Here is a 25,962-nt window from a genome sequence, read left to right on the forward strand (position 1 = left end):
TCAGACACGACTGAGCGACTTCACTTTCACTTTTCACTCCATTGAAATGGCAATGCACTCCAGTGTTCTTGCCTGGAGAATCCCAGGGACGGGGGAGCCTGGTGGGCTGCCGTCTATCGGGTCGCACAGAGTCGGACATGACTGATGCGACTTAGCAGCAGCAGCAGCAGCTGTTCCAGTCACTAGGTTGAAAGTATCTGGAAAGTGAAGACCATCTGTTAATTACTTTTGTGTCTCCATTAGTTCAAATCATATGCGCTTTTCAAATCGAATCAAAACTTGCTACTGGATATTGATATAATATAGATATATGACCAAAATAATTTTACTGGATTCCCAGGTTGGCTGCAGATTAATTAATTCTGATTAACGGGGACTGTTGCCTTCCATATAAACCTGTACAATACTATACGATCTCTTTTGTACAGTAATTTCTTCCATTTCCAGGCCATGGCTGCCCTTCCCCAAACTCCTAGAGCACTTCATGTTCTGGTCTTACAGTTCTGCTTACTGCTCCCAGCTCTCCTTGCCCTTCCCTCTCTAAGTCCCTCACTGCAGGTCTGCTGCAATCCCGCTTAGCCTGGGTCACGTCTCCTGTGATTTTTGGGGGGACTCATCGCTCCTCTTTTGTCAGTCTCCTCCCCTCCCCAAGCCTCATCTGAGTCTTACAGTAAACGCTAATAGAAAGTTGGATAAATATGTCTCTATCTTCTTAACTAGAAGCCTCCACACTGGATGGAAACTTTTCTTGGTGGCTTGAGATCCTTTCTGCCACCACTCACTCCTCCAGTTTTCATTGTTTTGTCTTCATAATTTACAGTTTAATAATTTGCCTTCTTTTTTAGAAAGTGTCTGTGGGATCACAAAGTCTGAGATGAACAACAGTCCTGGGGGACCTAGGCAGTTGGAGTCCTGCCTTTGCCTAGTTTTCAAGGACAGAGGGCACCTTCTTGCACCAGGATGGGTGAGGGCGTCCAGAGAGCAGCCAGCATTTGCAGTGTACCCTGCTGCACCCTGATGCTCTCACCTGACTCCTGGTGCATCCCCAAACCTGCACCCTCCAAGAGCAACTGACCTCTCTGTAGCCCCCCCTTTGAGGGTGTTATGGTTTTTTCTTTTAGTGCACAGTACATACTTGTGTCCAGGAGTTAAATTTACAGCTGCCGTTCTAAAATTATTACTGTTATATAATATTTTTCCTTATAATTTCAGAATATAAAAAGGGATAGAAAAGACCAAAAATAATAATAACACAGAGTTGCCTCAAGGGCTACTAAACTGAACAAGCTCATTTACCTGTCTTTGAAATGACTCCAGACAAGTAAATGTTTATAGTTTTATGATTGCTTTTTCTACAGTTTTCTTGCCCCTTCTATAACTGTCAGTGTAATAGAAGTTATTTTTTATTAGTTTTCTCTGGCTTCTTCCTATTACATCTGATTTGCTGCCCACCAAAGGGGAGCAATGAAACCATACTTTTATACCACTTAGAATTGGGTCCAAAAGATATGTAAATAGGACTGAGGATAAACTTGAGTACCTGGATATTGTGAGGCAGCTCTGAATTCCCAGTAAACTCTTTGGCCTGATGGATTAATTCTCTATTTCCTGAGAGCTAGATTACTTTGTTAAATAACCACTGAGTACGTGAGAAGAGTTTTTATAATATTAGTGTTCTTGTTGACAGGAAGTGGTGGAGCTGAATCAGCAGATCGACATGTCCTCTAAAGCAGTGTTAAATCATGTCTTGTGACGAATTTAAAGACCTTGCGTACTGGAGATGCCAGTTGCCAAACTGCATTACAAAACAAGCCTGATTATTAAGTATTCCACTGAGTATGTGTATGATAACAACTCAGGAGAGGTTATTTTCTTTCCAATGTTCTGCCAGCTCTCGGCTTGAATCTAATACTTTGGCTGAACACATTTCCCCTTTCTGTTTCATCCGGATAAATTTTGCTTTTTTGGTTTCCTGTCATATAAGGTTATGTTTATAAAAAAGGCCATATCTTCTAAGCTCTGGGCTTTGGGTAAAGGGAATTTCAGACTGTACCATGAGACTAACTAGTAAGCAAAGCTGCTTAGTGCCCGCTGCTTTGGAAATGTCAGATACTCCATTCTGCCAGACTATGTCATTTTAATTGGCATTGAGGGAAAGTAGGCCTAATTTCTAGGAACAACTTAAGCCAAAATTCTTTACTAACTTGATGAAGCATTTTGAATTTGAAGTGAAAAGTCAATTTCTTGAAGGGGAAAAATATATTTTTATGAAAAACTTGAGAATAGGACACCTGAAAAGGAAAAAAAAATGATTTAAATTATGTCTGTGGAAAAGATTATTGTGTATTTGTCCATTTTTGTTTCTCTTAAATCTAATCTATTAGAGGGCTATTAGATCAGTGTGCTCCAAGGGCTTAACCGTGTGGGTTTATAAGAAACTAATGATTAACCCACGGAACAAAGGACCTGCCAATCATGTTTGCCATCCTGTAGTGCTTTTATAATTGGCACTCTGATTAAGATTCTTTAATTTTCAGGCAAAAGAAACTGACTCTGGCTAATCCAAGTGAATTAAGAGAGTGAGTTAAAGTGTTGCTCACAAAATCAAAAGAAGGGCAGCACAAACCTTGCAGAGGACAAAAATCAGAGCAGATCCAGAGACATCACTGGGGTTGGTTGCTCATGAATATTCTCTCTAGGACACTCATATCAGGTGACTTGGTTCTGAGAAGCTTCAGCTTCTGCAGATCTCATTGTCAAATGTCTGGGGAAGAAATATCCTCTTGGCCCAGGCACAGTTAGCATCTCTGTGTGTACCTGAGTTCAGTACCTCAGTTGTATTCGACTCTTCTGCAACCCCATGAACTGTAGCCCATCAGGCTCCTCTGTCCATGGAATTTTCCAGGCAAGAACACTGGAGTGGTTGCCATTTCCTACTTCAGGAAAACTTCCTGACCTAGGTCGAACCCTCGTCTCCTGCATCCCTGCATTAACAGGCAGATTCTTCACCACTGCGCCACCTGGGAAGCATATCTACCCTTGGGTTAACATCCACTGCCAAGGATAAAGGGTATAGAGTAAAGGGAAGGGAAAATGATCAAGGCCACTCAGAGAATCATTGTGTACTGAGCAGCAGCCCCAATTCTATCTACTGTTATTGCTGAAGTCATAATGAGGCTCTAGGTTCATGGAGTTACAAACAGAACATTGGTTTTCCTAAATAATTTCAACACTTTATTAAATACCTATAGTGTGCCAGGGAGAAGACAAAACTCTAGGTATAAAAAAGTTCTCAACCAAGTAAGAGATGCAGATGTGTAAATAATGAGTAGCATCATATCAGATATAATTCAGGCTTGTGCATATTTAGGAAGTTATTAGAAGCTTTAAGAATCTGCCTACAATGCGGGAGACCTGTGTTCGATCCCTGGGTTGGGAAGATCCCCTGGAGAAGGAAAAGTCTACCCACTCCGGTATTCTGGCCTGGAGAATGCTATGGACTATCCATGGAGTCACAAAGAGTCAGACACAACTGAGCGACTTTCACTTCACTAGAAGCTTTAAAAAGTGTCAATTGACGTACACCTGAGATGTCAGGGAATCTTTTCAGAATATTTGAGTTGTCTTTTTTTTTTTGTCTTATTTATTTTTGTCTTTTTTTTAATTGAAGTATACTTGATTTACAATATTGTGTTAGTTTTAAGTGTATAGCAAAATGATTCATTTATGCGTTTTTTCAGATTATTTTCTATTATAGGTTATGAGTTGAGTCTTGAAGGATAAGTGGGAATTTATTATGAAATGAAGAGGAGAGGCATGCCCTCTAGAAAAAGTGCAGTTTCAAAGCACACAATACCTACAAATGGTAGAAGTAAGAGACAGTGTGGCTGTCTGCAGAGCTTTGAGCAGTTCAGTGTTGTTGGGGTTTGGGAATCTGAAGTGGAATTTGCTGAAAATAAATCTGGAGGAAGAAGCACACCCCTGAAGTTTCTATTATATAACATGAAGGTCTATGGATCCGATGCTTTAGGCAACAGAGTCAGTAAAGGATTTTTGATTTGGGTGAGTGACATGTTGAATGTTTTTTTTAGAAAGACCACTTTGACAGCAATGGAAAGGAGTATGAACAAGCGAAGAAGACCCGCTACGTGGAACTTGCTGTAGAGTGGAAAAGGAAGGTCCAGGGAAATTCTGTCTTCTTTCTCACATAGCAGACTAGATGGTGGGGTTGCTAGCTGAGAAGAGGAGCTGAAGAAGAGACTGCTGAAACCAGTCAGAGGCCAGGCGCACACACAGGTCTGCCATCAGTAGAGAGACCCCTCTGAGTTAACAGGACAAGACAGCCGTTCAAAATGTGGATACTGATGAGTTTCATAGGAAGGATATTTTGAATAAACACAGACCTGAGAATGGAATTCTGGAGACTATAATTCATGGATGGACCAAGGGAAAGAACTGAGTTGGAAATTGAAGAATAAGAAGAAGAGCAGTAAAGAGCAGATATAACAGAAAGTAGACCGAGGGAAGGGAGTTTCAGGAAAGAGTACGTATGGGTTAGGATGCGGCTTCGCTGCAGGCTACACCTCTTTCTCAGGGAGACTAGATGTGGAGCTGGGCCGCTGGTACTAGACACGACTGAGAGACTTTCACTTCACTTCCTTCTACCTGTTACCTGGCATCCTGATAATCCCACTGGTTTCCTCATGATTCATCTCAGGGGAAGGAGGACTTGGTGAAGGAGGGAGAGTCCTTCCTCTCAGGACCCTTCCCTCCACTTTACACAGCACGTCTGTCTATTGGCAGAATTTAGCCATGTGAACACACCTCCCTTTAAGGGAGGCTGGGAAATGCATATCAAATTTGGGGCAACCAGAAGTCCAGCTGAAAATAGAGCTCTGTTTTACTAAGAAGGGGAAGACATATCCTGAAAGCAAACTGGAAACTTCTGCCACACAAGAGCTGGTGAACAGTGACACAAACTGCAGAGGGCTCTTGCGAGATGGGGATTGATAGGCATTCGCTGAATCAGTGACAGCCTGGGCAAGAGGCGTTGCTCGGAGCGATGAAAATGTAAGCCAAATGGCAAATAGGCAGAAAACCGATCTTAAGGGACATGAAACTGCTTTCAACAAACAGGGCTGCGAAAAGGAAGGTGAGAGGTGAGATCAGTTAGCTCGGCCCTGTCACGGGATGGAGCTCGTGAAGAATCGGGGCTCAGACTTGAATGGGCCCTGTGAAAGCTGCTGCAGAGGGCGGCAGCCTTGGGAACCAGAACACAGGAGTGACTTTCTGCCCCTGGAAATGGCTTCAAGGGTAAAGCTAAATCCAATCTGTTCTAAAGAACTCAGCCCTACAAATTCTTTGCATGAATCAGGAGTAGTTAATTTACTAAAGTGAGCCAGAGGATTCCTACCATGGAAGTTTTAGGTTTCCTACAGGAGAAATAGCTTATCGATTTTATTCCAGTGGTTGAAACTATAAATTATAAAATTAAGTTGTCAGGATTAAGAGGAAGATAGAGATTAAAGGCAGAATGAAAGGGAAAATCAGGGTCTTAGCAGCATTTAGATTCTCGCTTTTGATTGTTTCTGAGACTCAACAGTCTTTCCCTTGAGAAGTGTGAGATCATCAAGATCCTTATAATGAAAATATCCTTCTCGCTTAAGTAAATTCATGACTTAGTTACTAAGTCGTGTCCGACTCTTGTGACCCATGGACTATAGCTCTCCAGACTCCTCTGTCCATGTGATTTCCCAGGCAAGAATACTGGAGTGGGTTGCCATTTCCTTCTCCAGGGCATCTTCCTAGCCCAGGTATTGAACTCAGGTCTCCTGCATTGCAGGCAGATTCTTTACCAACCAAGTTACCAGGCTCAGAGTAGATGTTCCATAAACAGCCACTGAATAAACACCTCCTATCATGTGGAACTTTTGTCTCAAAACAATGTGATGCTTATGAGAATGCCTCAAAAATGATAATATATCAATATGACATAGATTAAATATGTTTTGCTTCTTGAACAAATGTATTTCTTTCTATTTTTATTAGCTTTTTCCTCTCAGGATAGTACTGCAATTCATTTTCAAAATGATGAATTTTTATTCCAATAAAAGAGTCATAACTGAACTGTGATATTAATGTTATTTAACTTGAATTAGATATGACTTTTATGATCATTATAAAATACCAGAACAGATAAGGATATTTATAATGAATTCTTTGAAATTTCTTCTTTCCTATTTTAAAATTTAGCTTTCCAGAAACACATAATATTCCTCTTTATGCAATGGAGTAGTTAAAACATAACATTAATCTATTATTTCCTCTCAAAAGAAATTGTTTAAATAACCAGAACTCTCTTGGAAAACACTTCCAGTAACTTCTAATGAAGTTAAAATTGCATCATCATCATAATTATTAGGATTATATCCACTGGTAGAAATTTTCATTAATATAGAAAAGAAATGTTAATATGTTCATGGCTATTTTGTTATCAACACTTTTAACCATACATTTTTCATGCTTCTCTCTTCCTCTCTATGAGTATTTTCTTTTGTCCCAAGAGCATTCATGAAAATCATATTTAATTTAGCATGTGAACTTATTAGCCAAGGCATACTTTTGCAAAAGTCAGTTTTTCTTGACATCTATTTCTTCTACACAATTGCCTCTTAATTTAGTGAGACCAAGATACTCCATCATGATGTAAAATGGGGAAACAGTTTAATATGTAAAATTAATATGGGTTGCAAAGCAATTATCCTCCAGTTGAAAATTTTAAAAAAATAAAAGTTATATGGGGTAAATAGCCACTTTTTACCATGATGACTGGTTGTTTTATAAAATTTTGACACTAGATGTGATTAAGTAGATATGTTCTAGATTAACATCCAGGATCTAGTCAATTCCCTCTGTTTCCAAGTACAAATTATATACCTGTTAGATATAACAGAAACAAAGCATGTATAGAGTAATCATCTCAAGCTCACATGGAACATTCACCAAGATAGACCACATTCTGGGTCATAAAACACATGTTAACTGTAAAAGAATAGAAGTCATACAAGTCTGTTCTCAGACCACAGTGGAATTAAACTAGAATAAGCATATTAAAAAGCAGAGACATTAATTTGCCAATCAAGTTTCTGTGTTAGGGTTCAAATAGAATTCTCTTTGAACACAGAAGAATTTGTACTTTTGAACTGTTGGTGCTGGAGAAGACTCTTGAGAGTCCCTTGGACTGCAAGGAGATCCAACCATTCCATTCTAAAGGAGATCAATCCTGGGTGTTCATTGGAAGGACTGATGCTAAAGCTGAAACTCCAATGCTTTGGCCACCTCATGCGATGGGTTGACTCACTGGAAAAGACTCTGATGCTGGGAAAGGTTGGGGGCAGGAGGAGAAGGGGACGACCGAGAATGAGATGGCTGGATGGCATCACCGACTCCATGGACATGAGTTTGAGTGAGCTCCGGGAGTTGGTGATGGACAGGGAGGCCTGGCATGCTGTGATTCATGGGGTCGCGGAGAGTCAGACACGACTGAGCGACTGAACTGAACTGAACTGAACCAAACTTCACATATTTTTTAGGCTAAACCAAAAATGCTGTTTCCTTTCTTTCATTGTTTCCTTTTAATGATTAATGCCTTTTCTTCACAAAGACCCTATGGACGCTTAGCAATTCCTTCAGGTTTTCCTGAGGGTAGAGGAGGTTTTATGCTTCAACTTATCTTTTTTTCCAGTTACATTTTGAGCACAATAACTCAGGAGATTCATTAATTCCTCATTTATTCATTGATTCATTCAATAGGTGTTTGTTGAGTGCCACTTGGTTCTTGGGGGGAAATATTGTATAAACATAAATAAGACATGCTTTCAGTCCACAAACAGCTCACAGATTAAGTGTAATACCATGTGCAAAGTGCCTTAAAAGGTGCCAAGCAGGCCTGGAAAAGTTCCAATTAAATTTTCCTTGGAGACTCATGGTCCTATTTCTCGTTTAGTTTGATAATGTGAAGTAGTAATTCATTTGTGAGAGAACCGTTTCTTTTTTCCGTATTATATATTCGTACTCCACCATCTCTCAGAACTTACATTTGGGTTCTCGAGATGTATGTGTGTTCTCTTCAACAGCCCTCTGTGCTCAACTGGAAGAAGAAACCACCACGCCTTCAACTTAAGGGTCATGGGTGACATCACAAAGGGTGACTAGACCTGAGAGACCCCAGTGACCTGGGCATGCTCCAAAATATTTTCGTTTCATCTTAAGGATTAATGAATCTTACAAACCTTGCAAAACAAAGAGCTGTGACCCGTGGTGTGCATATAGCTTCTCTCTCACCTCTGTGACTCTCCTCAGCCACCTGCTCTTCTGGATTCACAGCTTTCTCAGGTGGGGGAAGAGGAAAGGGTCAAATGTAGGGGAAAGTCAGTGATGGTGTGAATCTAAACTCCATTCATCCATTTACCCTGTGAATAGCTGTTAAGCACTTTGCTCTGGAGTGGGCTCTGAAGACGTAATGTTCCGTAATAACGTACACAGATACTGTGGCACAGTTGCTAGTTGTCCCCCTAGGTTTGATCTCCTCATCTTTCCTAGTATACATGGTTGTGAACTAACTCCTACATTTCCCAGATTTTTCGTTGTTGTTGTTGCAATTATTAGGAACCATGTGAGTAAGCTGTGGTTGAAAGGGTAGAGCTTAGAAGCAACATTGTCTTCTTCAGGGACTCTGACCCTTTAAAGGACTACTGAACACACCCTGCTCTGGTCCTTTCCTCTTCTAGCTGACAGAGACACATAAGACACTGGCAGCCCTATTCAGTCAGGACGAGGCCTGTGCTGAGGAAAGCAGTCATCCTACCAGCCCTGGATTGCCGTTACCTGGGATGTTACACGAAAGAGAAATAGACATGAAGCCTGTATAAGCTGTATTATTTGTGGTTTTCTTTATTAAAACATTTTAGTCTGTTTCTTCATTAACACAGTCTCTGATAGCTCAGCTGGTAAAGAATCCACCAGCAATGCAGAAGACCTCAGTTCAATTCCTGGGTTAGGAAGATTCCCCTGGAGAAGGAATAGGCTACCCACTCCAGTGTTCTTGGGCTTCCCTGGTGGCTCAGGTGGTAAAGAATCTGCCTGCAATGTGGGAGTTCTGGGTTTGATCCGTGGGCTGGGAAGATCCCCTGGAGAGGGGAAAGGCTACCCACTCCAGTATTCTGGCCTGGAGAATTCCATAGACAAAAGAGCCTGGCAGGCTACAGGCCATGAGGTCATAAAGAATCAGACACGACTGAGTGGCTTTCATTTTCACTTTTTCTGCCTTCATGGAGTTTACAAATTATAAGAAAATTTAGACATTAATCAAGTAATCTCAAAATAAGCATATTCTTGTAAATTGAGATAGAAGTTATGAAAGATAAGAAAGTGGTACTATCAGAGAATATAATAAGGAGATCCCACAGGGTGAGAGGTCAGGGAAGATTCAAGAAAGAACAAGAATGAAGTGAACAAAGTCCTTGAATATTTAAAAATAGTAATTTTACTTAGAGCCAGGTTTTAAAGGCTATAACCCAAATATTTTCCTACATGAATTTTTCTACCTGATGTGGTCTTTGGACTTGAGGGAGAAATTATAAATGCCTTGTATATAGAATAGTCAAGTAAAGCAACGCAATAAAATGAAAACTATTTAGCATCTTCTAAGACACTAAGTTAAGATAAATGATCAAAACACAGTGTGTAGTAAGTTGTATAAGCTGTGTCATGGAAAAAGGGAAAATTCTAAATTCTGAACAGAAAACATTATTAGTATTTAAATGACAATGCTGAGCTTAAAAAGAAAACACAGAGTGAAATGTTTCTGTAACATAAATCTACGTGGGCAAACAGAAGAGGACACCTAAGGTACACGGAACATCTAGTCAAAAACTACAAATACTTCCCTTATTGAGGAAGAGACTGAGGCTAATTTTCATCCAGGTTTCTGGCTTGCTGTCCACAGTGATCATATACAGTGACAGACTGTGCCACTTTCTGCTCCTTGTGTACAGACTTAGGGCCAGAGACTAATGACAACTCATAGAGTGTGCTAACAGAGAAGCTGGCGCCAAATTAGAACAGTGCTGCATGGAAGAACAGGAAACCCTGGTAGAATGGTAGACACACAAGTGACTTTAATAAAGTAGGCCACAATCATGCAGACTTGCAACCAAAGGACATTGCATTGCTACATGGCATCAGAAACAAGGTCAAGAAAATCAGAGACCGACTCATTGATTAAGACCTGAGCACATCTGATTCAGTTCAGTTCAGTTCATTTCAGTCGCTCAGTCGTCTCCGACTCTTTGCGACCCCGCGAATCACAGCAGGCCAGGCCTCCCTGTCCATCACCGACTCCTGGAGTTCACTCAAACCCATGTCCATCGAGTCAATGATGCCATCCAGCCATCTCATTCTCAGTCGTCCCCTTCTCCTCCTGCCCCCAATCCCTCCCAGCATCAGAGTCTTTTCCAGTGAGTCAACTCGTCGCATGAGGTGGCCAAAGTATTGGAGTTTCAGCTTCAGCATCAGTCCTTCCAATGAACACCCAGGACTGATCTCCTTTAGAATGGACTGGTTGGATCTCCTTGCAGTCCAAGGGACTCTCAAGAGTCTTCTCAAGCACCACAGTTCAAAAGCATCAATGCTTCAGCGCTCAGCTTTCTTCACAGTTCAACTCTCACATCCATACATGACCACTGGAAAAACCATAGCCTTGACTAGACGGACCTTGGTTTGATTATGAAGGAGAAAAATATTTCTCTATTCTATTGTAGGATCAGAATTCACCATGTATCAGAAACGAGATGTGCTTTGGGAGTGTGTGTGCATGTGTGTGGGTGCATGCACGTGTGTGGCGGCTGTAAAGATTCCTCACTGCACAAAGCTGCCGTTTGTGGACTCCCAGTGCACTCTCAGGTTGAGACCGGGCTGGAGGACTCCTGTCCATCCTGGCTGTTGCCAAGCTACTTAGGAAAGGCCAGCGCAGACCATTGACCCTCTCCCTAACCCACCAAGTATGTTACTTTGACATGAATGTCTCAGATTTGGAAACAATAAAAAAGTACTTCTGCGGAAGAGAAGCACGGATTGTGGAAGGAGATCAACTGCTGTGGTTAAGAGGTAAGTTTCCCAAAAGGGAGGGGATAGATTTGTGAAGCAGAAGTCAGAAAAAGAAAGCATGGAATGGGAGGAGCTAGATTAGGAACGTGGGTGTGTCCAAGAGCGGTTCCCTGGGGAAGACTTTGGCTTCTTGGGGGGACATGTCTCTGGACCTTGGGAAAGTCGTATTTGTTATAGATTTAGTAGCTCTCGGTAAAGTGTCTGCCTGCAGCATGGCAGATCGGGTTCGATCCCTGGGTCGGGAAGGTTCCCTGGAGCAGGAAATGGCAACCCATTCCAGTATTCTGGCCTGGAAAAGCCCATGGACATAGGAGCCTGGTAGGTTACAGTCCATGGGGTCGCAAAGAGTCGGACACAACTGGGCGACTTCACTTTTCTTTAGCAACTCTTACATTGCGCTGAGCTGTGTAACAAGGTTTGAGAAAACTCTTCTGGGTATTGAATGGTGGGCGGCAGGAAGGAAGCGTGAGCCTGCCCTTGGGTAAACTTGCTCACGTTGGTGACCAGGGACAGAGCCCCAGGGCTTCTAATCAGGCCTGGGACAGAGCCAGAGCAGGGTAGGGCTGCTATGAGAGGATCACTCCCCGACAGAAGAGAGGGAGGACTTCAAACGAAAGAGAGCATCTCTCCTTCCCCAAAAGATAGTTTTTCTCTAACTTCCTCCTTGTTTGAATCTGATCTAACTTACCTAGAAGTTTAGAGATGCAGAATGCTGAGGGGACCATAACTGTACTTCACTTTGTCCTTAATATTTCCATTTCCAAAGAGATATGTTAGAGGCCAGAGAGCTTACAGATATTAAGAAACAGTGCTTATCTCGGTTATCTGATTGGTCCCAGAAATCCATGGGATCACTGATGGGAAGGAAATGTCCCAATAATGCTTTGGATTTAAAGACCATAGTACTCTGAGGACCTAAAATAGCTTCACAACTTATCTTTATTAAGTAGCACTTATTTTTTAAGCTTAATGTGATAGTATTTCTTTCAGTAACTATTGAAAAAGACTGCTAAATGCTTTTAAAGTATTATATTGCTTTAACTATATACTCATGATCACCTGTTCTTAATTGGAACCTGTCATTTCCAATCTGGAGACTAATTCAAAGCCAAAATTAGCCATTTGGCTGTCCGTATTCATTCATTTTACACTGATGTGTGTATTTACCTAAAATTTTTATGCTTAATATAGGACTACTCATTTCTCTGTTAAATCTCCTAAAAATTCTCCATTGTTTTTCTATGGTTTATAAGAGCTGCATATTCCTTAGTTAAAGGGCATGTACCCAGTTGTTCAGCTGCTAAGTCGTGTCCAACTCTTTGAGACCCCATGGCCTGCAGCACGCCAGACTTCCCTGTCCTTCCCTGTCCCCCAGTAGACACTCAGTAATTACACGTTGATGATGACCACGCCAGTGGTAATGGAGGACATAAGATGAGTTAAATTCACTATTTTCTTCTATATCCAGCAGGAATGAATTTTCCCCCCATGGCAGAATTCCAGGGCAGTGATGAGATCTCAAGGCTTCCACAGTCAGATTTGTCTCTCAAAAGCCTGGACTTCTCTCCCTTCTGCTCCAAGCCTTCTCCTAGGGCTTCCTCCAATCAACATAAGGGTCTGTATGGAGGACCTTGGCTGCAGCTCCTCAGTTGCTGTTTGGAAGTGGATTAGCCAGGAGGTCTGGACCGTGGACAACCCCACCATCAACATCAGTTAGGAACAGTTCCCAAGACTCAGACTTGTGAAGGTGACATATGGGCACATCTCTTTGAAAAGCCCTCTGGCCCATAAAATGGTTCTAGATAAATCAGTGCCATGCCTTCACTGATAACTTTCAGGAAAATGCAATCCAAGTTGCAGAAAAGAAACACCACTTTCGTATTTGATTGGGTGTGCATATTTATTAACAATTTGGCAGGAAGCTGGTTGTGAAAAGTTTCTTAATCTGAAACCAGTTTCTCCTCCTAAAGTCAATAACCTTGGATTATCTTTTCATTAATATATTAAGTAAATCCATTGGTTTAAGTGAAGTAAAGTGAAGTGAAAGTCGCTCAGTTGTGTCTGACTCTGCGACCCTATGGACTATACAGTCCATGGAATTCCCCACACCAGAAAGGGGATCTTCCCAATCCAGGGATCGAACCCAGGTCTCCCACATTGTAGGCAGATTCTTTACCATCTGAGCCACCAGGGAAGCCCAAGAACACTGGAGTGGGTAGCCTATCCCTTCTCCAGCAGATCTTCCCAACCCAGGAGTCGAACCAGGGTCTCCTGCATTGCAGGCAGTGTCTTTACCAACTATCAGGGAAGCCCAAGTTAAGTAATTTTCAACTGGGCCAATTATAGAGATATTTGGTCCTACACAAGGTGCAAAGCTGACTTGTTCTCTCTGGTAATTCTGTCTTTAATCTCAACTGAAATTGTATCAGGTAAAGCCTATACTGGCCTTTCCTCTGGGTACCAGGTAAACGTTGAACGGGCTGTGATGCTGTAGCCTCATATTTATCAGATTATCTCCCATTTCCATCCTTAGATTACATTTGAAGTCTTGAAAAGTTTTTGCCTAGCAAATAGTGGCTGTATAAACATTCCTTGAATACAAAAATCATCTCTTTTTTACTTTGTAAGATAATTTATTTTCATTTGTGTATAGGGTTTCCAAATTCTATATCACTTGTTTTAAAACAAAACAGTACAATTAAAAGGATTTCTGTGGAGAAAATTTTGGGAAAGCTTGGAGTAAGATCAAGTTTATTTACTGAAACATTTGAGAGAACTAGCTTGTTTGAGGTCAAAACAATAAAAATAACATATTTTGGCAATGCCCAGAGCATGATTTACTTTATTCCCTAAAAACTGGTGTTAATTTCCACTGACCATCATAATTCACTATGTCTTGGATAAGCTAATTAAAACCAGATGATCTTAGTTTGCCTATTTCAGAGACTTAAAGAATTTTCAGATAAGTCTGCCAAAGAAAGTTAAAGCCGTATAAACTTAGAATTCAATATATGATATAGATTTAGTGACCATATAATAAACACATTTTTAGGGGTTATCTAATTATTCTTTTTTCAGATTTCTAATTTATTTTATAATTTCTAAATGGCAATAATAGTACATATATATAATATAGTAATACATATTAAATGGTATATCATTTTCCAGTCTGCTGTTCACAAGGTTGGTGATGGACAGGGAAGCCTGGCGTGCTGTAGTCCATGGGGTTGCAAAGAGTTGGACACAGCTGAGCAACTGAACTGATTCACAAGGTGCCGGTTCCTGGCATTTTATGTGACATGAAGATGGATAATATGTGGGAAATTTGTCTGGGTGACCTCTCAGGGGGTCATGAATGTTAGCAGGAAGATCCAGAAAACCCACAAAATCTACAAGATCATTTCCACTTCAGATTCCAACTGCAAATTCTCAGTCTCTCATACTTCTGACTGACGAGCTATAAATTAGAGTTTCCCACAATCCCTTCCTCAGGTTCAGTTAGCTGCTAGCATGACTCACAGAACTCAGGAACACACTTCACGTACGTTTACTGGTTTATTAGAAAAGGTATAAAGATACAAATAAACAGCCAGGCGAAGAGGCACCCAGGGCACGATTCAGAGGGTCCTGAGTGCAGGAGCTTCCGTCTCCTTAGAGGTGGGGTGTGCCCCCTTCTGGCATACAGATGTGTTCACCAGCCCAGATGCTCTCCAAACCCCATCATTTAAGAGTTTCATGACATAAACATGATTGATTAAGTAACAGGAGGTTATTATAATAACCTAAATAATAGGTGGTTAACTTAATCTCCAGACTCTCCCCTTCCTGGAGACTGGGAAAGCAGAGCTAAAATTTCTAAGCTTCTAATCAGGGCTTGGGCTTTCTGATGACATAACACCATCCTGAAGGTATCTAGGGATAAGAGTCACCTCATTAGAACAAAAGAAGCTTTTTTTCCCCCACCCTTATCACTCAGGAAAATCCAAGGGTTTTAGGATCTCTGTGCCAGGAATGTGGGCCAAAGACCAAACATCTGCCTAGGATACCACGAGAAGGTATTGCAGCAACTGCTTTCAAAGAAAAAGAATTGATGGTTGATATTGCAAACACTCTAGAACTGGTGGTCAGAAGTCAAGGACTTGTACTAAGAAGGTAGATATGGCAATGGAAAAGAGAGAAGCAATGTGAGAAGCCCTGTCAAGATGGAATCAATAGAACTTTAGACAGCCTGTTGAATCCCGGGGAGGGAGAGGGAGGAGGGCTCAAAGATGGCTCTGAAGTGTGAGTCTACATTGCTGGGGAGATATCGATGCCGCTTACTGAGAGGCAGAACTAGAGAAGGCTTGCTTGGAAAGAAGTTCAATCTTGCATATGCAGTTTCAAATACCAGTAAAACAAATCCATGTGCCACATCTTCCCGTATCTGCAGGCGGGTCCTTATCTTCCTGTGCCCCTCGATGCAACTTTAAAAGACTTTCTTTTCTTTCTGCTTTACTCTGTTCTGTCTGAAATATCCCTCTTCAAATTCTGAAAATAGTAAGTAGCTTAGCCATGTCCTTTAATCTGCTCAATTTTTCTCAAGTAGCCAACCATCTCTAACCTTTGTTGGAAATTTTGAAAGGAGTCCATAGAAAGTTGGCCATCTGTAATGGGGAGGAGAGGAGTGGAAGGGAGAGTTTTTGAGATAGAGTTGGCCACCAGGTAAATTCTGTACCATCTCAGACACACTGTGTGTCAGTGAACTCTGAGTCTAATGATCAGCACAGGCTTCAACTTGGCTGGACATTTTCTAGTGCTTTTAAAGGAGTCTTGATAGATGTGGAATGAAAGGTGATTCTCTCTTTCCACGTCAAATTCTTTTATCCATTCTCTCTTGCTATAAAAATCAGAATCAGTAAATCATGGATGTCTGAGATAGAATGGTTGACTTGCTCCTATCATAGCTGTCTGATTTAGAGTAGTATCTGAAGACAATCTAAATAATTGCCTCTGCTTGGTAGCTACTTTTGCCTAACATATAATGAAAATTATTGTCTTTGTTATGGGCATAATTTCATTTAATCAACAATTTTAGGAGGATAAGATATGCACACCTCCATCATCAGTGTCAAACATACAAACAGAATCTCCATCTCAGGACAGAGAGTGACACTGTCATTCTCAAATTTTTTGCATACCCTGCTTTATAGACTTTTCACTGAATCCTGTCTCTCATTGGAGCTTAAGCCTTCCATTCACTAGTTTTACCACAGCTGAAACTTTCCTCAATGCAGTCAGGTTCCACCTGTCAACCACATTCTCCTTTCTGTCATCACTGATTCACAAATCTGTAACAGACATTCCGCATCAGACCACAAGATGAGTGAGTCTTCCAATGACTGGGGTTTGAGGACTCAGCAAGGGTCATCTTTCAGCTCATCTACAAGATGAAGAAACTGTGTGGCACTGTCCCATTAGCGGCTTTCCCCCTTAACCACAGATACCATCCCCAGACTCTCTCAGTGCCTTTCCAGAAGAGTGACCAAAGAAACTATACCATTAATTCTTCAAGGGCTTTGGCTTTTCAAAGCTGTTCCTCTCTCTCAGATTCAGCCTTTAGGTTCATAAAATATTTAGACATAAATCATTTACTTCTTTCTCGAGGACATTGCACAAGTTTGATCATTGGTTTAAGTCATTTCCTTTACATTGACCTGAGGTACCTTGGATCCTGTTGAACCAGCATCAAAAACAGTTTGAGCTCTTGCTTTTTAAATCATTATTTCAACAGAACTTGCAATCAAACTTCCAAAAAATTCCAAAACAAGAATGGACTCTGAGATCAGTTGTGATGTCAAGGGTTGTGCGAGCCAGAATTTTTCAGTGAAAAACACAATGCTTGTTTCCTGTGAGCAAACAAAAAGAATATTATCTTTCAGTTTTATGTATTTCCTTTAAAAAATACAAACTGTTGTGATAAGATTGGGACCAGCAGACGATGACATTGGATTTGGAGGTCTGCTTGGTGCCCAGAATGAACTATCTGTTCAGAAAGAGAAGAGAATTAAAGAGGCCATGGGCTTTTACAAGGAACACCTTGTTCCCTAGAAGCCTCTCTGGTACATTCCATTTGTTTTAAAGAGTTCTGTTTATGGCAAAATGCTAAATGTGTATTCTATAAAATGCAATTTAATGCTGCATAAGCCTGTAAGATTCTAAGATAAAATTCCAGATAGGGTGAGAAACAAGCTCTGTCCTAACACAGTTCAAAGAGATTTCACTCGCGCAGCTCCGGGATGCTTCCCCATGATGCGGCGGACCGCATTATCGTTAAGGGACGTGGCGCAGCGTTCTGTATAGAGCTCACGTTGCCCTTACATCCCGTGTTCTCTCGAGGAACTCTGTCAAAGTTTTCACAGAACTTCCTTGAATACTATGTCACCTTTCCTTCTAACAATTTAGGGTAATCAATAGACACGACAGACAATTCACGCTAATTCACTCACTCACCCTTTTATTCATTAACTTAATAAAAAGGCATTGCGTGCCTACTGTGTTCGCTATGTTTCATTAATTTTATGAACATTTATCCTGTGCCTCATACTGGACATGAAAAGATACACATAAGGTTGGGCTTGCTTCCAAAGTGTATATAGTCTCATTAGGCAAAAAAATGAGTGTTATTAAGACAATTATTAAAATGAAAGAAGTTACACATCTTAATTAAGATAAGGTTTACTATTATTTATTTAGAGATTACCAGCTACCAGACGCTGAGAAAAGCACCTTATTTTACTTTATAAAATGTTTGTATTATTTTCTATGGAATATTAATTGTTTTATAATGTGGTGTTAGTTTCTGCTGTACAACAAAGTGAATCAGCTGTACGTAGGTATATATCCCCTTCCTCGCGAACCTGCTTCCCACCCCCCCTCATTTTAAGTGGAAATTACCTCATTTAATTTTCATAAACCCCTAAGTGTCAGTATTAACTGCAATTTGTAAATGATAAAATAGGTTTAAAGATATTGATTACCACTTCATCACTTGATGCCCACCAAGCACCTCGCATTTTACCAATTTTCCAGTTAAAATACTTTTGGCTTAAAGTAGATCGATAAAAGTATCTTGAATCATAAGTGTATTAAATTAAGTCACAAGAAGAAGTCGGGAGGGAAGCAGTTCTAGGGCTGGTTATGTTTCCAGCTTCACAAGATGAGTGTTCCGTTTCTCTGTGTTCTCCTGACTTGCATATCAGGGTTACTAGAGTCAGCACAGCTTCAAGCATCCCACCTTTACATGATAAAATCCAAGAAAAGAAAGGACAGAGAGATTGTTCTGGCTTCTCTTTTCTTATCAGAGAGAGCAAAATTTCTCATCAGCCCTGTATTGGACTCTCTTACATTTTGTTGGCAAAAACTGGTCTCACACCCACTCCTAAACAAATCACAGGCCAGGAGCATGAGATTACAGAGGTTAGCCAGGATCCATTATAATTCATTACCTTGAAGATGAGTGTAATTTTGCCTTTTACCTGAATAAAATCAGGTAAGGGAAGGGGACAACCTATAGGATCTCCCTTATATATTAAAGTGCTCAAAGATTCCAGGTAATAAGGAATTTTCTCACTTGCCATTAGCTACATCATCCTCCGTAAGATTTTAACTGAGAGAGAAATTTTGAATGCACCATTAACCTAAGCATGTGGAACTGAAGCATGGTAAGACTACAGGACATCTTGGTAGAGTTGTGCCTTGTCTGCCATATATAAACGTGTTAACTAACACCAAATTTAGCCTGAGAATGGGGCCAGCCATTAAAAGGAAGAAAATATTACACTATACCATGAAACAAGACAATGTATACTAATCATATTCTTGTTTTAAAGCAATTTATATCACTGAGACAAAGATTTTCAAGTCAAATGTCTTTCAACATCTTTCCTTTAAACTTTATTCAGAATAATGAGTCTGATCAATTCAGATTTCTTGACGGACATATTACCTGTTTTTAAAAAAATCTTTGCAACACACTTTAAAAAAAGTCTTAGGTTTAAGATGTCAGACTGAAGAAACATCTGTTTAAGCTGTGAGTGCATGCTCAGTCTTGTCCAACTCTTTGCAAACCCCAAGGACTGAAGCCCACCAGGCTCCTCTGTCCCTGGGATTCTCCAGGCAAGAATACCAGAGTGGGTTGCCATTTCCTTCGCCAGGGGATCTTCCCAACCCAGGGATCAAATCCATTTCCTGCGTCTCCTACACTGGCAAGCAGATTCTTTGCCACTGAGCCACCTGCGAAGCCCCTATTTAAGCTACTCTTCTGTGTGTGTGTGTGTGTGTGTGTGTGTTAGCCACTCGGTTGTGTCTGACTCTGTGCAACCCCGTGGACAGTAACCCACCGGGCTCCTCCATCCATGGGATTTCCCAGGCAAGAATACTGGAGGGGGTTGCCATTCCCTTCTCCAGGGGATCTTCTTGACACAGGGATTGAACCCGGATCTCCTGCATTTCAGTCAGATTCTTTACTATCTGAGCTACCAGAGAAACCCCAAGAATATTGGACTGGGTAGCCATTTCCTTCTCCAGAGGATCTTCCCAACCCAAGGCTCAAACCTGGGTCTTCTACACTGCAGGCAGATTCTTTACCATCTGAGCCACCAGGAAAGCCTCTTAAATTCAGCTGCTGCTGCTGCTGCTTAGTCACTTCAGTCGTGTCCAACTCTGTGAGACCCCATAGACGGTAGCCCACCAAGCTCCCCCGTCCCTGGGATTCTCCAGGCAAGAACGCTGGAGTGGTTGCCATTTCCTTCTCCAATGCATGAGAGTGAAAAGTGAAAGTGAAGTCACTCAGTCGTGTCCAACCCTTATCTACCCCATGGACTGCAGCTACATACCACAAATATGTTAAGCCATGCAACATGTTTTACAAATCAATGCAGGAGACTCTGGTTCCACTCCTGGGTGGGGAAGATCCACTGAAGAAGGTATAGGCTACCCGCTTCAGCATTTTTGGGCTTCCCTTGTGGCTCTGATGGTAAAAAAAAAAAAAAAATCCGCGTGCAATGGATTTGCTTCCTGGGTTGGGAAGATCCCCTGGAGAAGGGCAAGGCTCCCCACTCCACTATTCTGTCCAAACCGTGGTACCTTCACTCTTATGCAATTCCAGTAAAACCAGAATGAAGAAAATGTTCAAATAAATAACCCCATGAGGAAGGGGGAAAAGAGAAAAGCTTTTTTTTTTTTGAGAAAAATATTCCCAAATATTGTAAATTGGAAAGCAAGTGCATTAAACATGCATTACAAATGTGGGTCTTTAAAGCAGGAGAAGTTGAGAAACAAGGTGACTTACTCTGCTCAAAAGCTCATGTAAATTAATGCTCAAAAGCATCATGCAAATTAATGGAATTAGGTCTGACTGGGGCCGGGCAGTTATATCACTTAAATAAAGAAGATTATGTGGAAATGATCTAGAATCCAGTTCTAGTCTTAATCCCTAGGCAACTGCTCCTGTGCTACCATAGCAAATGACTGCAGATTTATTGATGGGACATATCAGCACAGTTGAAATTCTAGGTACTCTGTGAAAATGAGATGAGTTTATATTCATTGATTACTAACTGCAGAGACTGTGCTCTGTAGTCCCATTCTCCAGCTCAGCTCCCAGTACCTGAAAGTCAGAGTCCTGACTTTAAGATTAGAAGACTTCTCTGGGGAACCTGCTACCCAAGATGAAAGATGGACAGATTCTGACTTTGACGATGCCTTAACAATAGGTTCACTCAGATTGCCATATATATAGCATGTAAGTTATATGTATACATTTGGATTTTCCAATCAACTTTTTGGTCCATTATTATTAATTATGAGCAGACAGTTAAGGCTGACAAAACATCTGAAAACTACTGGTTTTCCAGTAGTCATGTATGCAGATGACACCACCTTCATGGCAGAAAGTGAAGAGGAACTAAAAAGCCTCTTGATGAAAGTGAAAGAAGAGAATGAAAAAGTTGGCTTAAAGCTCAACATTCAGAAAACAAAGATCATAGCATCCGATCCCATCACTTCATGGCAAAAAGATGCGGAAACAGTGTCAGACTTTATTTTTTGGGGCTCCAAAATCACTGCAGATGGTGATTGCAGCCATGAAATTAAGAGACGCTTATTCCTTGGAAGGAAAGTTATGACCAACCTAGATAGTACATTAAAAAGCAGAGACGTCACTTTGCCAACAAAAGTCCATCTAGTCAAGGCTATGGTTTTTCCAGTGGTCATGTATGAATGTGAGAGTTGGACTGTGAAGAAAGCTGAGCGCCGAAGAATTGATGCTTTTGAACTGTGGTGTTGGAGAAGACTCTTGAGAGTCCCTTGGACTGCAAGGAGATCCAACCAGTCCATTCTAGAGGAGATCAGTCCTGGGTGTTCATTGGAAGGACTGATGTTAAACCTGAAAATCCAATACTTTGGCCACCTCATGCGACGAGTTGACTCACTGGAAAACACCCTGACGCTGGGAGGGATTGGGGGCAGGAGGAGAAGGGGACGACAGAGAATGAGATGGCTGGATGACATTACCGACTCGATGGACCTGAGTTTGAGTGAACTCCGGGAGTTGGTGATGGACGGGGAGGCCTGGCGTGCTGTGATTCATGGGGTCGTGGAGAGTCAGACACGACTGAGCGACTGAACTGGACTGAACTGAACTGATGATGGTTGTTCTGTACATACAGTTTTTGTGTATAGCTCTGATTTTTTTCTTAATTTAAGTTCATAGTACAATAAAAATATTATTTCAGAATTTAAACAAGATCTGATGATATGTCTAAAAGAATCATATCAAATATAGTTAAAACACTTTATGAGTCTTCCACACATACCAAAATTACTATACGACCCACAAAAATGTTGCAACTGTTATGACAACTGAGAAGAGATATTCATTATTTTTCACAATCATTATGACTGGCCATAACAGATGTCAGCTTCAGTGAACCATTATAGCTAGCCAGCTGACCAACAGCCCTGACCACATCTATAGCTAGCTTTATAAATTTATTTTCTACATAATCAAAGTAGAGGGCTTCCCTGTTGGCTCAGATGGTAAAGAATCCACCTGCAATGCAAGAGACCTGGATTTGATCCCTGGGTCGGGAAGATCCCCTAGAGAAAGGAATGGCAACCCACTCCAGCATTCTTGCCTGGAGAATTCCATGGACAGAGGAGCCTGGCAGGCTATGGTCCATGGTGTTGCAAAGAGTCAGACATGACTGAGCAACTAACACGCTACTTGCTTTTATCCAATTTAGCAGTCAGGTTGTTCTTACAAATTCTCAGAATCTTGATTATTTCTAGCATGCAGCTCCCAAAGACAGCTAGACCACTGTGAATCAACACTGATATTATGTATATGGCAACTTCCTACATGGCAGGAACTTAAGACCTCAGGCAGAGTGTGTTAGGACTTTTATATTAAACCTCCCCAGGTTTATTTCCAGTGACCCAAAGATTTACCAAAGCAGTGATAACAACTCAAAAGAGATTAGTCCCAAAGGGACTGGCTGATAGCTTATCGCAGAAGGTGGTTACAAAGTCTAACGCTGGTTTGAGGAAATTGCTAGTCTCTCACATTTCCTGTTCCTCAGATTTCCTTTCATTCCTTAAATCTGTTGCTCATTTTTAAATATATGTTTTATTTCCTTAAGATTTTCTTATTTTTTATTCTACAATTAGGGATATCAAACAGTTACCTTTTAGTCAAATTTCCAATGTGTTCAGGGCCTTTTGCCACCATATATTTTAGAGTTATTTATGATAAGTAATGACATTATATTACCTATTAATATTTATCATATTAATTATATACATTAGCATCCATTAGCATCTATTATTTTAATTGCTAATGTCTTATCTTTCAAGTTTATCATTCTTTATGTCACCTAGAAGAATATTTGGAAAATTCACATTGTCCAAGTTTTAGTAGATTTAAGATCTGATTACACAGCATCACCCTGCTGATATGAGATCATGAAAAGAATGCTAACATTGAATCAGTCTGCATCATATGCCAGCATTATGTATACTTTTCCATATTAACAAAAATCATATTACCATGCTTACATGTGAAACTCTTTTCTTAACCAAACCATACTCTTGTCCCCTCTGTTATCTTCAAAAATTACAATAGATTCTCTATAAAATAGTGAAAAGCAAACAACAGTTCCAACTGGTAAAGGGATACTTACATATGCTATATTTATTATTATTTATTGTCTTAGCAATTTATGTACAAACCTGAAAAGAGAATTTCCTTGGGTGTCAGAACAGTCAGGTAGGAAATGTTAACCAGTAAATAAACAAGAGTTAACAGAGGGAATGCAGGAATATGTACTTTAGAATTGTCTTTCTGGGTTTCTTGAGCTTCTCTGAAAGATGTAAAAGAACAAAATCACAACGGGTAAATCTTATGTCTTAAAAGTATCTTTAAAATTGTTCCATGTGCCAAGTGTTGGGCTGCATTCTTCCTATTCACCAGGGCCACTACCACACACACACACACACACACACTAATATGCACAAACACCCACAATAGTAACTGCTACACACACCCGCTCCCTTCAGAGCTTGGTGCTGAGTGAACAAAGGGGAAAATGTCTTCATTTCCCCCATATATGGTAAAATTTCTGAATTAAAGTCACAAGAATGAAAATGGAAGCTGAGCCCTAAGAGCCTGTGGGTTCAGAGTCCCCCTGTGTCTTCAGGCTTCTCTGCTGGGTACTAGCCGCTGAGTGTGAGCTGTGGGAATACAGTGGTAAGCAAAAACAAACAGGAAGCTCAACCTCTGCCATTTCCTGTTCCTCATTTTCCCCCAGATTTCCTTTCATTCCTTGAATCTGTTACTCATTTTAAAACATATGTTCATTACCTTAAGATTATGAGAAGAGGAGCTTCAATTAACTCAATAATCACATAAAGAGGAGTTGAAATAGGGACTGTGGTAAGTGTCCATATAAAAGAGAAAGGGCTGTGAAAATACAGTCTATGACAATTTGACGGTCCCTTGTGCGATCTGCGTCACAGGCACACCAGCTTTCTTTCAGTTCCTCAAAAACGGACTCCCTGTTGCCCTCAGTCCCTTCTCTCTGCCTTCTCTAGTTGCCTAGTTGGCACTCCCTGCCTTCAGCAATCACAGTTTCTTCCGGGAAGACAGGAGCCAGCCCTCCCCTTGTTGTCCAGCCGCTCAGCCGTGTCCAGCTCCGAGACCCCGTGGACTGCAGCTCCCCAGGCTCCCCTGTCCGCCGCTGTCTCTGGACTCTGCTCAAACCCATGTCGGTTGCCACTCTGTTGCCTCATTCTCCTCCCACCTTCAATCTTTCCCAGGATCAGAGTCTCCTCCAGTGAGTCAGCTCTTTACATCAGGAGGCCAAAGTACTGGAGTTTCAGCTTAAGCATCAGTCCTTCCAATGAATATTCAGGGTTGATCTCCTTTAGGATTGACTGGTTGGATCTCCTTGCAGTCCAAGGGACTCTCAAGAGTCTCCTCCAGCCCCACATTCAAAGGAATCAATTCTTCAGCCCTCAGCCTTCTTCATGGTTCAACTCTCACCACATCCATCTATGACAACTGGAAAAACCATAGCTTCGACTCGACAGACCTTGTCAGCAAAGTGACGTCTCTGCTTTTTAAAGCCCTGTCTAGGCTTGTCACGGTTTTTCTTCCAAGGAGCAAGCATCTCTTAATTTCATGTCTGCAGTCACCATCTGCAGTGACTTTGGAGCCCAAGAAAAGAAAGTCTGTCACTGTTTCAATTTTTTCTCTAACTATTTGCCATGATGCCATGATCTTAGTTTTCCAAAGGCTGAGTTTTAAAAATGCCAGCTTTTCACTCTCCTCTTTCACTTTCATCAACAGGTTCTTTAGTTCCTCTTCGCTTTCTGCCATTAGGGTGGTACCATCTGCATATCTGAGGTTACTGATACTTCTGGCAGTCTTGACTCCAACTTGTGCTTCATCCAGCCCAGGATTTTGCATGATGTACTCTGCATATAAGTTAAATAAGCAGGGTGACAATAAACAGCCTTGACATACTCCCTTTCCAATTTTGAACTAGTCCATTGTTCCATGTCCAGTTCTAACTGTTGCTTCTTAAATTGCATACAGGTGTCTCAGGAGGTAGGTAGAGTGATCTGGTATTCCCATCTCTTTAAGAATTTTCCAGTTTGTTGTGATCCACACAGTCAAAGACTTTAGCATAGTCACTGAAGCAGAAGTAGGTTTTTTTTCTGGAATTCATTTGCTTTTTCTCTGATCCAATGGATGATTCTTCTGCCTTTTCTAAATCCAGGTTGTACATCTGGAAGTTCTCAGTTCACATACTGTTGAAACCTACCTCAAAGTGAACCTACTTTGGGCATTACTTTGCTAGCATGTGAAATGATGCAATTGTGTGGTAGTTTGAACATTGTTTGGCATTGCCTTTCTTTGGGATTGGAATGAAAACTGACCTTTCCGGTCCTGTGGCCACTGCTGAGTTTTCCAAATTTGCTGGTATACTGAGTGCAGCACTTCAACAGCATCATCTTTTAGGATTTGAAATAGTTCAGCTGGAATTCCATCACCTCTGCTAGCTTTGTCCATAGTAATGCTTCCTAAGCCCCACTTGACTTCACACTGCAAGATGTCTGGCTCTAGGTGAGTGACCACACCATCACAGTTATCTGGGTCATTAAGATGTTCTTTGTACAGGTCTTCTGTGTATTCCTGCCACCTCTTCTTGATCTCTTCTGCTTCTGTTAGGTCCTTACCATTTCTGTCCTTTATTG

General features: G+C 41.1%; 1 protein-coding gene across 1 annotated transcript in view; it reads right to left on the bottom strand.

The window, feature by feature from the left end:
* Positions 1–5,183: 5,183 nt before the first annotated feature.
* The window catches only part of SLC7A13 (solute carrier family 7 member 13), a 116,862-nt gene continuing 96,083 nt past the window's right edge, over positions 5,184–25,962 (bottom strand). Inside the window, 4 exon segments of the mRNA XM_088844645.1 lie at positions 5,184–5,260; positions 11,559–11,702; positions 23,434–23,520; positions 23,523–23,564. Coding sequence (XP_088700771.1) covers positions 5,184–5,260; positions 11,559–11,702; positions 23,434–23,520; positions 23,523–23,564 — 350 coding nt within the window.

The sequence above is a fragment of the Moschus berezovskii genome, chromosome 16 (assembly GCF_049115385.1).
Source record: "Moschus berezovskii isolate FMDL1 chromosome 16, NW_MosBer_1.0, whole genome shotgun sequence".
Classification (NCBI taxonomy): domain Eukaryota; kingdom Metazoa; phylum Chordata; class Mammalia; order Artiodactyla; family Moschidae; genus Moschus; species Moschus berezovskii.